Raw genomic sequence first — 14,110 nt, forward strand, 5'->3', positions numbered from 1 at the left:
TTATTATACTTACATTATATGCAGACTGTACACTGTTTTTCTCATATGTTCATATTGTATATTGTACATAATTCTTATATATTTGCTGTCTGTAAATTAAATACACTGTCTGTATCATCACTACCAGTGAAACCAGTATTTCCGTTTAACACAGAAGCCTCAATCACGCAAAAGGAACACTTTTATTTTGATATATATCATTAACCAGACGCTCATTTGAGTTTGAGACGCCTGGTTTCACAGGTTTCCTCACTCTCTAAAGACATATTATGGTTATTACAGATAATTAAGGGAACACATACAAACCTGATATACTCATCTAAATTGTATTATTCAAAGAGTGTAGTGATTATGAAGTGTTCCCTTCATCCTTTTCAGCGCTTTAGCTCTCTCTGGTAAACGATATTCTTAATAAAATCAAATCCATACTTGAAACAGCCACAGTCTTCCCAAAGAGACGTGTTGTTATTTTTCAGCCGTACCTTTTCCAGCATCACCAATCGTCCACTCTCCCTCTGTCTGAATAATAAAAAAAAACCCACATGATGAATTGCAAATTTCTAAAAGAAAACCTAAAGCAAAAGACTTCTCCATTTTCCAAACTTAAAAATCAAGGTGTTTTTTTCCCACTGCGTTGAAAAGACTCAGTCAGTGAATAATGTGAACCGACGTAACAGGAAAAAAACAATACATTATATTATAATATAAAAGTCAAAAGAATTCTACCTGACAATCCTTTGACAGTGATCTTCATTGATTCCTTGTTGAAAGTGTCTCAGAGTGAAGGAGGAGGTAACGCCGCTCTCCTACAGAGTTTATGAGCGTTTGACTTTGCACCGTCTGAAATGTCGAGGAAGAGGAAATGAAAGTGCTCTCTCACGCCGTGTCCTCCTGAGCTCACTGATCCTTTTGATCCCTGCTGTTTGAAAGTTTCATGTTTACAGTGACGATCAGATCACCTGTTCAAATGCGGGATAATACAATTATCGAACACAGTGTTTCCCAATCGTGATCCTCTGGTTCCCACTGCGGTATGTTGGGAAACATTGATCTAATCAGCCATGGCAGCAACTTAGTATATTTAGGCATATATACAGTATATGCCAGACCAGGTCAAGACTGGTTACAGTAAACGACCACACCACGTGCCACTCGTTATATCAGATGTCTTGTGTACCTAATAAAGAGGCTGGTGAGTGCAAACTACAGTTTATCTGGTTGACCTCGTCTCAAGGTCAACAGTTGTAATTAAACTATAAGCAGCCTTTGGACTCTGGTTATCAGTGAGGAGACACCTGACAAAAAGAGTGATTAATGTCGTCACTGAGGTGTACATTTAATTATTTCTGATATTATTACATAATCTCACTCCTTTGGCTGTGACACAGTCATATGTGGTGTTAGAACTGAATCAGCCTGTTCTCCTCAGGTCACGCTGTTTCTCCCTCAGTTGAAATAACATTGGACAGTTGTGAAGAGCTTTTAGCTTGATGAAGAGTGGTTGAGATGCTTCACTGTCAGTTACACCGTGCTCTTTAAGCGACTTTCAAAAACTCACCATTTTGGACTTTTTTTTAATTGACTTTATCCTTGCTGCTTTTTGTCTTTGGTAATTCTGTGTTATGCTCTTTGTAACTGATAAATAAAAGGTATCATGGAATGAGTCTGTCATAGTATAGGATAGTTTTACTTTACTTTTTAAGACGCTTTGTAATCATGTGAAAGCTAAACAATGACAAAGCCTTAATTATTAATAGTGTTGCTCCTCATCATCATGACATGTATGTAGCCCTAGAATAAAGTAGATTCTGTTTATAAACGGGTGTCAATGTGTGTTAAAAATCTCTGTCTTCATTAGCCACAGGTTCATAAACACAACATCACAATGAAATATTTTTACTCTATTTAGTATCTGCTGAGTTACTGTAAATGTGGTCACACACTATTACTATCTACTTCATATTGCTGGACTAGGCTTATGATTGATTAATTACAGACACTCCCTTATTTATTTACATGGCACCACAGAGAACAGAGATAACTGGTGTTTATTACAGTGTTAACTAAACACAGGAGAGTAGTGTAGTTAAAGGTGCATTATGTAATAAATCTAAAGCAACTAGCCATATATCCCCCTAATATGTCACAGAGAAATCATGTTTTGGCATGTGGCGCCACCTACCGCCGTCTACCAATCATTGCAGTCAGTAGAGTCTCAGCTACCGAGCAACCACAGGTTGCCAGTTACGTCAGAAAAGGAAACCTAAAAGACCTCGGTATTTTGAATTTGAATGTAGTAACCGTTTTTGGCCACATTCTTACATATGGCATCTTTAGGCAGAGGTCTATTCTGGTATTGTGTTCACCTCTGCATTTTCAGTGACAATTCTTTTGTGTTGCAACAAACAAAAAAAACAATTTGAGGCATTATTCTTACAGTGGATTTCATGTATTTTTTTTACTCGACACAAATTACTGCTGGCTATCATCAACACAATAAAAGTTACAGGTGACTGTACACACGGTGTTTATGTTCTCTTGGATTATGAGGATTTCTTTCTTTTTAACACTACTATATTTGACAAGTCGTTGTTTGCAAGTACACTGCTGAAAAGAAATGAAGGGAACACGACACATGGGTGATAACATGTTAATTTGACACAATAATTGCCTGTAAATGCGAGTGTGTGAGTGAACGGTTGTTTGTCGCGTTACCTGCGATGACCTGACATCCTGTTTGGGGGGAGGGGGGAGGCCGCCCAACCTTCAGCTGGGATTGGCACCAGCAACCCCACGCGACCCTCATGTTGAGGATAAAGCGGTAGACAAGGTTTTTAAATTGTGATTTATGTGTTCCCTTCAACTTATGAGCAGTATATATGCCACACACGGTCAGTTGATTAGCTGGTAAGCTTCCGTAAACATCAAAAAAATGCCCCCCAAAAAATGTAAAAAATAAAAACCAGGGAAACAATCAAAGCAAAGGTGGAGTCTTTTCAGCCCTTTGCTCTTTTGAATTAAGGCTGAAATTCACAGGTGATATTCATGAAGTCCACAAAGTACAACCACAAACAGCTGAAAGCACTACACGGCACACAAGCCAACACAATTAATTAAGATTTAAAGGCCACAGATTCTTCAGCAGCAATTCACATTCAAGTCATTCCCATTCGTCTTAAAAACAATAACAATGAGTTGATAAATAATTACACTTTGGCCTTATTTGCATACCGCTGTTACCTACATGTGGAAAAACTGTGTAAAAAATAAGATAAAATCCTATGAACTATACTTCTTGACATCACAGAAAAATCCAAAAGAAAACTCTTCCTGAATAAAACTATAAATAGACACTGTGGCTATATAAAAAGTCATATAATGACACATAGTGGCAGGTGTTATTCAGTTCCTATGCAAATGATATCCGTAGTCATACTTTCACATCTCCTCTGTGGCCATATGTTACATCACAAACACAACACCACACACAAGTTCAACTTAATAATGCAGTGTAGTCCCTTCACGTTCAAGGACATGAGCAAACAGCCAATGATATTAAACTAATATGGTTAGAAATAAGTTTTCACACAACTGACAGTGTGCAAGAATTATATCACAACACTGACCTCATTAGGTCGATAAATCAACAGCAAAATAAGTTATTGCTGATTATTATTTTTTTTTTTTCACAGTGAGACCAGAGCCCAAAGTTAATTTGAAATTCATACTGAGTTTCACTTAGTAGTCACTTATTTACGGTTATTTTTTCCAGTTCATTCACTTGTGTATAATATAGGAATGAATTGAAGCTAGAAGGAAACAAAAGCTAGAAGGAAACACTATAATACACAGGAAGATGGATGAGGGATAGGTTACAACATAAATCACCACTGGAGTGGACATTTAAGTTGAGTGAAACTCAGCGGGAACTGCAAACTAGATCCGACTCTGATCCGATCAGTGACTTCTTTGCTTACCTCAGCAATATGGCTTCTAAACTACACATCGCGTCTATAAAATCGGTTAATGGAATACGTGCAATCAAGTCATCGCCGTTAGTGATTGGTCATCATCGGGCCTCTTCAGAACGGCACTGTATTTCGTTGGAGCGGCGTCGGCTTTCAGCTGCACCTCCACCAAAGTGAAGATGGAGATGATCTGTGGAGGAAAAAAAACACAAATGACGAACACTGCGAGTCAAACTGCTCGGCCTGGGATACTTGCAAACTTTTTTTGCAACAGTCCAACTCCTCCAGTCTCATATCATCATCACGGAACATTTTATATTAAATAACCATCATGTTTTCAACACAACCTAGACAACAAGAAAAGCCTGGTGAGCGGCTGTCGTTCTCACCTGCTTGACTGGAGCTTTCTCCAAGTCGTCCGGTGTCCACACCAGAGTCAGCTCAGATTTCTTGCCCACTTTATGATGGTGAAACGAGTCCAGGCCTACAACAGACTGAAAAAAAAGAAGCAAAACAAACATCACTTACCTACTTTTGTGATGTTTTATTACATCCATCTCACTTCTTTTTCTTATCAGTGAAATTGTGTACACAGACTTAAAATGAAGAGAAATCAATTGACTCTGTCAAATGTGCATCAAAATACAACATTTTAAGAACTTCACAGAACAGTGTGATATAAAATCTCAAATAAACGTGGGACACATTGATGCACACATTGTATATATAAAATACAAGTAAAAGTCTTCTTGATTATATTTCAGCTGACCTTGCAGTAGATGCGTTTCTGCACTCCGTAGCGGAGAACCAGCACATCAAAGGACTGATCCAACACTCCCATCACCATGGCCTCGGAGTCCAGGGGGCCACACTCCTGTGGAGAGAAGAGCAAAAGTGGCTCTTAGTACATTCCATTGTAGTCATCAATTTAAATCACTATTTTTTAATTAATTTAAGAGCATATGAAGGACATGAGCTCCAACTAAACTGCAGCCAAGCCATAACAGGCTGGAATTATTACTCTAAACATAATATAAAACATAATATATGGTGATTAATGTCTCATATCAGAGGAAATAATACATGTACACATACTGCAAACAAACCAGGAAGGTGCATTTTCATCAAGCCCCAATGATTCACAACATGATACTAATTTGTAACCCACCTTTACAAACACTCCAAAGAAGAGGTCAGAGCTGAGCTCCTGGACTCTCTTTGACAGAGTCTTCTTGTCATTACAGTGCGATGCCTGTTTTTCCACTTGTTGTTGTGACCGTCCTAAGTGAGGCCCACATTCTGTATGGAAGCATTCAGCAGAGAAACATGAATATAAAGGAGAATGAACCAAAAACAAAAACAGATAGACAGCAGACAGAAAGAGAAGGACAAACATTACACAAAGTCAACATCACATCTGAAGCTGCTTTGTTCTGCAACACAAGTGAAGCACTGTCTGTAACAATCAAGGCATTGATTCAATTGTTTTAACAAGTGCGTGTGTGTGTGTGTGTGTGTAGACGGTACACACTCAGGGAAGAAGCCAGCAGCCGGTGCACGATAATGTCAGCGTAGCGTCTGATGGGTGACGTGAAGTGTGTGTAGAGAGGAACATTGAGGGCGTAGTGCTTAAAATGCTGCTCATCCTTCACTGCACCTGTGCAGAAGTACAGCGCCATCTGTGGACGCCAACAACACAGAGTTAAACACACACATCTTGAGTTTCATTCATCTAAAGATTTCTGACGATGCAGTTTTTCAATATCTCAAGTCTATTAAATAAAACAGTTCATTAATATTAATGCAACGATTCATAACTAATCTAGTCCACATTAAAACAATATCATATTACAAAAAGCATGATTTTCAGTGATGTCACAAAGCTCTAACCTGCATGGGTCTGGAGCACATGTGGGTGAGAACCTCTTTTCTGGCACTGGTGTACTCATCATCACCAAGAGTGGTGTTGAGTGTCTTCTGCATGGTGACAAAATTAGGAAAACAAATAGTCAAATCATTATTTTCAACAATTACTCTTTAGCTTTATTGGCAACAAGGCCGTGAAATTACTTTTCAAGCTTCACATTGCCATTGAAATACGTTTCCACTGAACTCTTAACTTTTGATTATGAGTTTAACCCTTTTCTTTGTTTGGTTACATGAAAGTAGTAACTGCTGAAGAAGGTTCAAATTGAGACCAATGACAGGTTAAATCTGAGATTCAAGATTTTCCTTGAATACTAATGGAGAACACAAACACTTTTCATTGCACTATTCAGATTAAGGACAAAAACATTTTGCCACGCCTATATTATGGGGGGAAACCTACATGCAAGGCTCCTGCAGAAGACAGGTCAAGGTTAATGCCCAACTGGTCGCACAGCTCCTGCAGCTCATCCACCATCTTGGCTTTTGGTGGAGGGTGGCGTCTGAGCAGGGCCAGCTCAGGAAAGGTGCGGTAGATGTGGTGAGCGGTGGCAATGTTGGCAAGCAGCATGAACTCTTCCACCAACCTTAAAAAAAAGGTAAATTAGACACAGGAACAAGAGTAATGAAGGCATTTAAGTTTCTCATTTGCCCCGTCAAGAGCATGTACATAAGGTTTGTTACTCACTTGTTACTGTCTCTGTACTGGTACACATAGCAGCCTTGAGGCATCATGGTCTCCTTATCCAGAGTGAAGGACAGTTTCATCTGAAACAAAGCACATGATGCACATTCCCATGTAACATGTTAGAAACAGGTTTTTGTTTCTGTACATTCACCAAGATCCTGTAAAGCAAATTCAGCACTCGTCTTCACACGCGATACGTTAGAAAATAGAGGCTTCAATGTCTTCAATGTTAGGCACGAGAAAGACATCAAAGAATCATCCAACAGCAGACACGTGGGACTGACCTGGTCTAGTCGGAGGGCCCCGCCTGAAAAGCGCTGAGCTCGGAGGTTTTTGGCAATAGAGTGCAGGTTGAGCACAGCCTGGTGGATCTCATCGATGGGGTGCACAGGGTCCATGGGTGGCAGCTCCTCAGTGGAGAACATCTTCTCAGGGGCTTCAATCATGCTCTGAGCGTGGTCGTAACTCAACTTCACGCAGGAGCAGATGACTGAACGGCCAAACCACTCACTCAGGATCTGGGGATGGGCGAGTGAGGAATAACAAAATGATGTGAATCACCTAGATTAAATTTAAAGGCAACAAATTATACATCAGCCAACCCATGACTACTACCAGGACTGTAGCTTTAGTACATGAAGTTCCTGCTAAACCAGGTTAGATAGTGGGTGCCACACCTGTGCAATTCTGGTACTATTTTACATGTTTTTTTTCTTCCCACACTATTTTAAATGATCATACCTTCCCCTCAGGTGTGATTTTCCAAATGACGGAGAAGGTGAGTCTGTCAGTGAGAGGGTTGAGACTGCACAGCTCCTCACAGAGCAGCCTGGGTAACATGGGAACCACCTAGACGTTGACAAACACATGAACTCAGTTACATCAGTCAGATATGGAGTGATGACAATGCTATAAAGCAACAACGTGTACATGGTCAACTAGTAGTTCGATATTTAATGACACAGACTTTTTTCAAGCCTTGAGATTTGCAATGCAACCGACACCATGGCAGTATTTTCGGGGTGTCGTCTGCATCCACCCTACTTCTCGGGACTTCAATATTCAGACTGGAAGACTAAAAACAAGCTGATGGGGAGTGCTCACCTTTTGAACGAGGTACACACTAGTTGCTCTTTGGCTGGCAGTGGCATCCAAGGCATTATCCTCCTCTACAAAGTAACTGACATCAGCAATGTGGACTCCCACCTCAAAGTTTCCTGTGTTAAAAACATCCGATGAAGTCACACCATATATAAAACCTCTGCAATCTATCATCATAAGCATCGAATATCTCTAATGACACGTCACCATCATCATTATCATCGAGTGTTAGACAGCAATTTACCATCTGGGAGTTGTTTACACGACAGGGCGTCGTCAAGATCTCTGGCAGTCGCAGGGTCAATGGTGAAGATACACTCCTTTCTGTGTGTGAAAAAAAAAGTGTTTTGTGACAGAATATATGAATATATGGTCTTTTCTTGAAATTATCAATAGTCTCATACTATACAATCTACAAACTAACAATTAGAGAACATATATATTACAGGGAAATAGGGGGAGGGAGGGAAGAACATACTTGTGGGATATTCAGTCATACCTCAGGTCTCTCCTCTTCCTCAACTCCTCAGGTGGAATCTTCCAGGGAAGGTTCTTGGGCAGACAGTCCAACGCCTCATCTGAGAACTCAGAAAAGTCAACATCGTACTCCATCAGGATGCCCTCCGTCTCTGGCTCGATTTCTCCAGCTTGACCAAGAGTCTTAGCAAGCCGACTGAGAGGGGGGGAACATTACGAGACGATCAGAAAGGGGCTGATACAGGGGACAGTGATACCGCTAACTACATTGTGCCATATATACACACCCTTCTGCAAAGTTACTGTCAGCTGACCAGTTGGTGATACGGCAGATGAACAACGTGTTGACGTAGTCACCCGGACGGGAACTGAAGTCTTCGGGACAGTCTGGCAGCGGAACGTTAATTCGTGGCATCCGATGGTCCACGGGGGCGAACATGGCAAAGGGTTTGTCCGGTAGGAACTTCAGGAACCCTGTTGCTGCTCTTGAGTGTTTCTTCTCAACTATGTACACCACCTGGCAAATAGAGAGGCCGAGGATTGGTTAATCAAATACCAGCATTGTTGCATTAAAACAGTTGATTTTTATAATATTTGAGGTTTTTCCTTCAAAATCTCTATGTGCATACAGAATATAATGTTCTCAGGAAACACGAGGAAAAAGTACAATAGAAATTCTAACAAAAACTACTAGCACTATAATGCAAACTGTTGTTTCTTAGAAATTACACTGCTTTCACTAATGGAGGCTCAACATACTTAAATTCGGTTTTAGGCCTAAATTACAACTGCAATGATGAATCAATGGTTGATGATGAATTTAGTCAATTAACAACTATGATATATCATCATAATCATAATTGAGTGAGTGTTTTGTTCTTTTTTCATTACTTATTAAATGTGAACACTTTCTTTTCCTACAAACAACAAAATGATGACAATCATTGAAACGGAATAATTCTGGTTTGTGGACAAAACAAGACATTTAACAGCATTATCATTCTTAGGTCTGAGAATCTGAAATAGTAACACATATGCAGGGAGCTTACTTTAGCCGTCTTTTGGAGTGTCTCCCCATTGGACCGTGGGGCTGAAGGATTCTCCTGCGGCCCCCCTGTTCCAATAAGACGAGCAAATTATTACTATGAATTATTTTTCAAGAATCTGTGCATAGACACACTTCAGAATAATAAATACACATTGGTTAGCCATAACTGAATATGAGCAAAAGTTTTGGACATCACACTTTCTATATTGTGATTGTGCCTGCTACAGTACCTGTGGCAGCAAGGGACATATTGTGAACTTTGCTGATAAGTTCATCCTGGTCGCTACACTGGCCCTCCACAACACCATCAGGCCTGGGGGTGTGCTCCCTCTTCTTCACCGCGTTTTCCTTCTGGGTCTCTGACTCACTGGCCCCCTCACAGTCAGTATCTGACCTTACAACCTAGAATGACAGAAACACATTCTCTTTGATCATTCACTGTAGTTGTGTTTGCTTTCCTGAAAGAAGAACAAACAAACTGAAGTACTTTACCTTCCACTGTTCCCGTGGTAAGACTTGCACCACCACAACGTCTCCATTCAGAGCTCTGTTCCGAGCTACAATTCCATCCAGAAATATATCCCGTGTGTCATCCTTCAGACATAAAAGATCTTTCAACTCCCGCCTTTATAAATTCTAACATAAATTTTTCAAAATGAATAAGAAAAAGGTAGTGGCTAATATAATGAAATCACAGCAGCTGTGTAGACGCTGGATATTTTAAATATATTAGTAGAGGAAAATACATGAAAATAAGCGATATCAACTTACAAGAGATGGGATGAAAGCTTCCTGGTACTTCTTGGGGTTGATTCGTAATTGTCCCTGCAGAAGACATGCATTTGATACTAAGCTTTCTCATGAACAAAACATGTGTAAATACATGTTCCAAAGGAGTATCACTCAAAAAAGTTATTGCTAAACGTCTTGTTTGTATGTTACATATCTATAGAGAGATGTGTGTAAATAAAATTATACAGCAAACTAGGACCCAGATGCATTTCACCGCATTACACAGCGCACACAGTAACAAATACAAACCAACCAATTGCAATTCTCTACTCATGAAACTATGGAAGTATAAACAAGTTTTTATTTTACTATGCCTGAGGAAGTACCTGAAGGAGCTCTCCTCTTTTCAGGCCATCAGAAACCTCCTCAAGAGTCCTATAGGATTCAAACACTTGTTTCTTTGATCCCCTGCCTCCTCCGTTTTTGTTTTTTTCAGCTGGAGAATAAGCAGTTGAAGCTGAAAAATAAATACATCATTAATTGAAGCCTAACTAACAAAACAAACTGCATTATACAGATAAATTATTGCTGAGAGTTAATATTTTCATAGTTAGCCAGCCTTAAATTTACCTCTGGGCTGCTGTGTTTTTTTGTCCTTCCCATGAGGAGACTTGGGCCTGGACATCTGAGCTTTAGCTGCAGGCTCTTCTCCGTCTCTCTTTTCTTCTAGGTCCTGGGGAAGATTCTTTTTCTTTTGCTTCTTGGACTTCTCTTTTTCCTGTCCACTTGTACCAGCTTTCTTTGGAGACTGGGAACATCCAGCAGGTGGGCTGGTCTCTTTTGAAATAACATCTCCGTTTAAGTCCTTGTTTTTCTTCTGCTGCTTCAGTAGTTTGTGCGAGTCATTTGGTGCCAAAGAGCCAATCTCCTCACCAGATTCAATGTCGCCATCGTGGCTGGTTGTGGTGTCCCTTCTCTGGCCCCGTCGCTGCCTGTCAGACACATCTTGCTGCCTTTCGCAGTCCTCCAGACCCTTGCGGTTGCTGAGCCTCTCCATGTACAAAGACAGTGAACTCTCTTCTCCTTTACTTTTCAAGGAAGAGGGGGAGAAATCACTTGAATCGGAGAAACTATTGGGAACTTGGTCCCTTTTGCGCTGTGGTATATTCAGCCTGTCACTCTGGGCTTTGAGCAGAGAACTTGGCAAACTATCTTCCCTTTGATAAGACAAGTCCTTGGCATATTGTTCCAAATACAAATTGAACTTGCTGCTGTGATGCTGGCTAAGAAGCCTAGAATAGGCGTCTTTCCGTGTAGAGCTTGAATGATTCTGGCTGCGCTTTACTTCTTGACTCCGGATTGCATTTGTAGATTGTCGAGGAGAATCCATTTGGCAATTCCTAAAAACGCTGAAAAAGCAAAACAACTAATTTGTTTGTGTCGCCCTTCTGTCATAAGACAATAATCACACTTTTTAACACAAGGTACAAAGGATCAAAGGAAATAGTGTTCATTATTTCAAGGCTAGCGATCAGCCATTAAACTCCATAGAAGAATACAAACAAGACAAGTTGACAAAGGAAGGAAAGCATCGCGTAGAAGTAAATAATGGAAGCAGTACTGGGACAGAGATACAAAAGAAATGCATTCAGCATACTATTCAAAACTAAAGAGTGAGAGGGCAGAAAGAGAGGGGGTAACTTTTAGGCCAAATAAAGGCAGGGAAAGCGAAACTGTGATTTACGAGCTATGATGACGAACTTGGAAACTGTAAGTTCTTTGAGCTATGACTCAGAACTTTGAACTGTTGAGGACAGCATTAACCTAGGTTACGCCTCTCAGTGTAAACAGCCTGTCAGAAATAGAACACGCAGAGCTCATTATTTAAAGTATTTGGAGATAACTTCTGTCAGTCATTTTAAAGCGTATGTTATTAAATTCTTAGCATCTGTTGACGACATGGATGGCTGTGTACACAAAAGCTAAACACACCGCTTTCAAATCAGAAACGGACAAAAATAAACTCAACATTTGAATAGCAACCGGAGTCGTTTATTCGTGATGCATACAGTACAAGAAAGACAATTAAAGTGGTGACAATTTTATACGACTACACTCCATGATATGATGACTATGGACGAGAAAGGGAGCTGAACGATCCAACTTTCAAGGCAAGCATTTCTGCGCTAGCGGCTAACCGCTAAGCTAGAAGCAGTGTCTGGCTAATCAGCTAGCAACCTGGAACGCCGACGGCTGCTTTGACGTTGTCAATTAACGACTTGTGCGTCAGACAGACAGGGTAAACGACTCGTAAATGTGTGCCATCAAGCTAAACATTGTTTAATTATTACCGTTAAAACTTGGTGTTGAAGCCTTGAGTGTCGTTCAGGACAAACCTGCTAGCTGCTGCGTTCACGTCAGCCACTGTTACGAATGGCTATAACCAAGCTGCGTTTAAGTGCAGCCGGAAAAGTCGGAATTATCTGATCACGCTGAAACGAAACCTATTGTCTGATACGTGTTCTTCTCTTCTTCTACTACAGCGGACCATCTGCTTACATCTTTATAGTTTGTTTGTTTTAGTATTATGTTGCCTTGAATTCATTAGATATTTTCCATTAGTTTTGTTGTTGGAAAAATGGAAATCAGTCAAATGTACACGGACCAAACAGTGCTCCTTTTTTTTTCCTTTTTCCGTATTCTACCAAAATACTGAAAAGTGAAAGAAACAAAACAAAACAACGGCCCAAATGTGTTTTTTGCAATTTCCTTTTTTGATTTTCGTTTCTTAATTCTCGAGACGGCGACTGACAGACCGGAAGCGGAAGTGAAGTGTCAACACTTCAAAATAAAAGTGTGCTAATTTGTTTGTATACAGATTATATACCATTCTCTTTTTACACTGTAATGCAGTACATTTATTTTTGTGAAAGGTGAAACTATAACAGCTGGTTGTTTGGGAGAAGGACATGTAGGCTATAATTATTATTATTTATTATTATTATTATTATTATACAGCAATCAGAATGAGAAAATGTATTTTTTTTATTTTTGGTGAATTTTTAAAATATTTAATTTCATACTGTTTCCCAATTATGGCACATATCAACAAAACTTCACATGTAGTAAGTAGCTGCCTACCATTGGCAACTACTACAGCAATTAGAAAGGGAAAATGTATATTTGTTGATTGAGAAAATGTCTGCACGCTGTAGTAGCGTTGCGAACATTTTCATGTAGACTCCATACCATACCACATGGTGGCGGTAATGCACCAAATGGTTGATTGCCAACAGCGCATGCCCATCCTCACGCAGGTGAACCAATCAGCTGATGGCCGCTGATTGGTTCCTCCTCCTATTTAACTTCGTCCAGCAACAACCCCGTGTTATTGTTACCGTGGAGTTTAATTTGAAGAGGAGTGAACACGAGCTACCGCAACTCGAAAAAGACGCGAAGAAAGTCTTGAAAAACAAAACTACAACTAAAGCAGAAAACAACTTGAACTCGAATTACAGAAACAAAGAAAGGTCCATGAGGAGGGAACTTGTTGCGGCAACAATGCACAAAATCGTTGTTTGTTTGCCAACCGCAATTGGCAAAGAAGTCTACCTGGCGTGAAGTCAGACGCCGAAAAGGTGGCCTTCAGGTGCATTAGCTCGTGTACGCAGAAGGAGCTCCGAGATGGCGTGTTCTGACCTGGTCCAGCCTTGTGACACGTTCAGAATGGTGAGTAACTCTTGTTAGCTTAACGGTGACTCTGTGGGTTGAATTATATTCTTTTAACTTTTATCCGTTCACTGTCGGCTCAATTCTGACCTAATCTTAGCTAGTTGCCCCTTTTCAGCTTTGGTTCAAGCTAGGTGTCATTGTAAGTTAAATGTTTGCCGTACTGTTGGCTTAATTATTTAGCCTTAGCTCAATGTTGGCCAAGCAGTAGGGCTCGGCGATTATTATTAATAATAATAATTATAACTACTAATCACATTTTATACACATCAAACGAGTGACTCGCGAACCAGACTCTCCTATTAAATTCTGAGATTTTAGGCATTTCACTGGTATTTGACGGAGATTACGCCACATTATTTAGGGTAGTTGAATCTTTTTAAGTGGTCTACAGTTCGGCACTGTTCGGCTTTATCCTTGTGTCGATCCCTGATACAGTCG

General features: G+C 40.1%; 1 protein-coding gene across 1 annotated transcript; it reads right to left on the reverse strand.

The window, feature by feature from the left end:
- Positions 1-2,484: 2,484 nt before the first annotated feature.
- dis3l2 (DIS3 like 3'-5' exoribonuclease 2) lies at positions 2,485-12,375 on the reverse strand. The gene is made up of 21 exons (XM_083888797.1): positions 12,292-12,375; positions 10,571-11,349; positions 10,327-10,457; positions 9,980-10,033; positions 9,701-9,802; positions 9,439-9,610; positions 9,210-9,274; positions 8,448-8,677; positions 8,183-8,356; positions 7,928-8,007; positions 7,687-7,799; positions 7,324-7,431; positions 6,867-7,100; positions 6,583-6,662; positions 6,298-6,481; positions 5,859-5,945; positions 5,500-5,647; positions 5,137-5,267; positions 4,738-4,842; positions 4,358-4,462; positions 2,485-4,158 (listed from the first exon to the last, which is right to left on the reverse strand). The coding sequence occupies exons 2-21, from the start codon at positions 11,328-11,330 to the stop codon at positions 4,042-4,044; spliced, it is 3,180 nt and encodes a 1,059-aa protein (XP_083744923.1). The 5' UTR covers positions 11,331-11,349; positions 12,292-12,375; the 3' UTR covers positions 2,485-4,041.
- Positions 12,376-14,110: the final 1,735 nt, after the last annotated feature.

The sequence above is a fragment of the Microchirus variegatus genome (genome assembly GCF_963457635.1).
Source record: "Microchirus variegatus genome assembly, chromosome: 5".
NCBI classification, from domain to species: Eukaryota; Metazoa; Chordata; class Actinopteri; order Pleuronectiformes; family Soleidae; genus Microchirus; species Microchirus variegatus.

Excerpts from the sequence above, each read along its gene's own strand:
- dis3l2 (XM_083888797.1), bottom strand. The coding sequence starts at position 11,330 with ATGGATTCTCCTCGACAATCTACAAATGCAATCCGGAGTCAAGAAGTA. Across the intron at positions 9,275-9,438 it reads TATGTCCCTTGCTGCCACAG|GGGGGCCGCAGGAGAATCCT; the intron begins GTACTGTAGCAG and ends TTATTGGAACAG. Across the intron at positions 8,678-9,209 it reads CACTCCAAAAGACGGCTAAA|GTGGTGTACATAGTTGAGAA; the intron begins GTAAGCTCCCTG and ends TCTATTTGCCAG.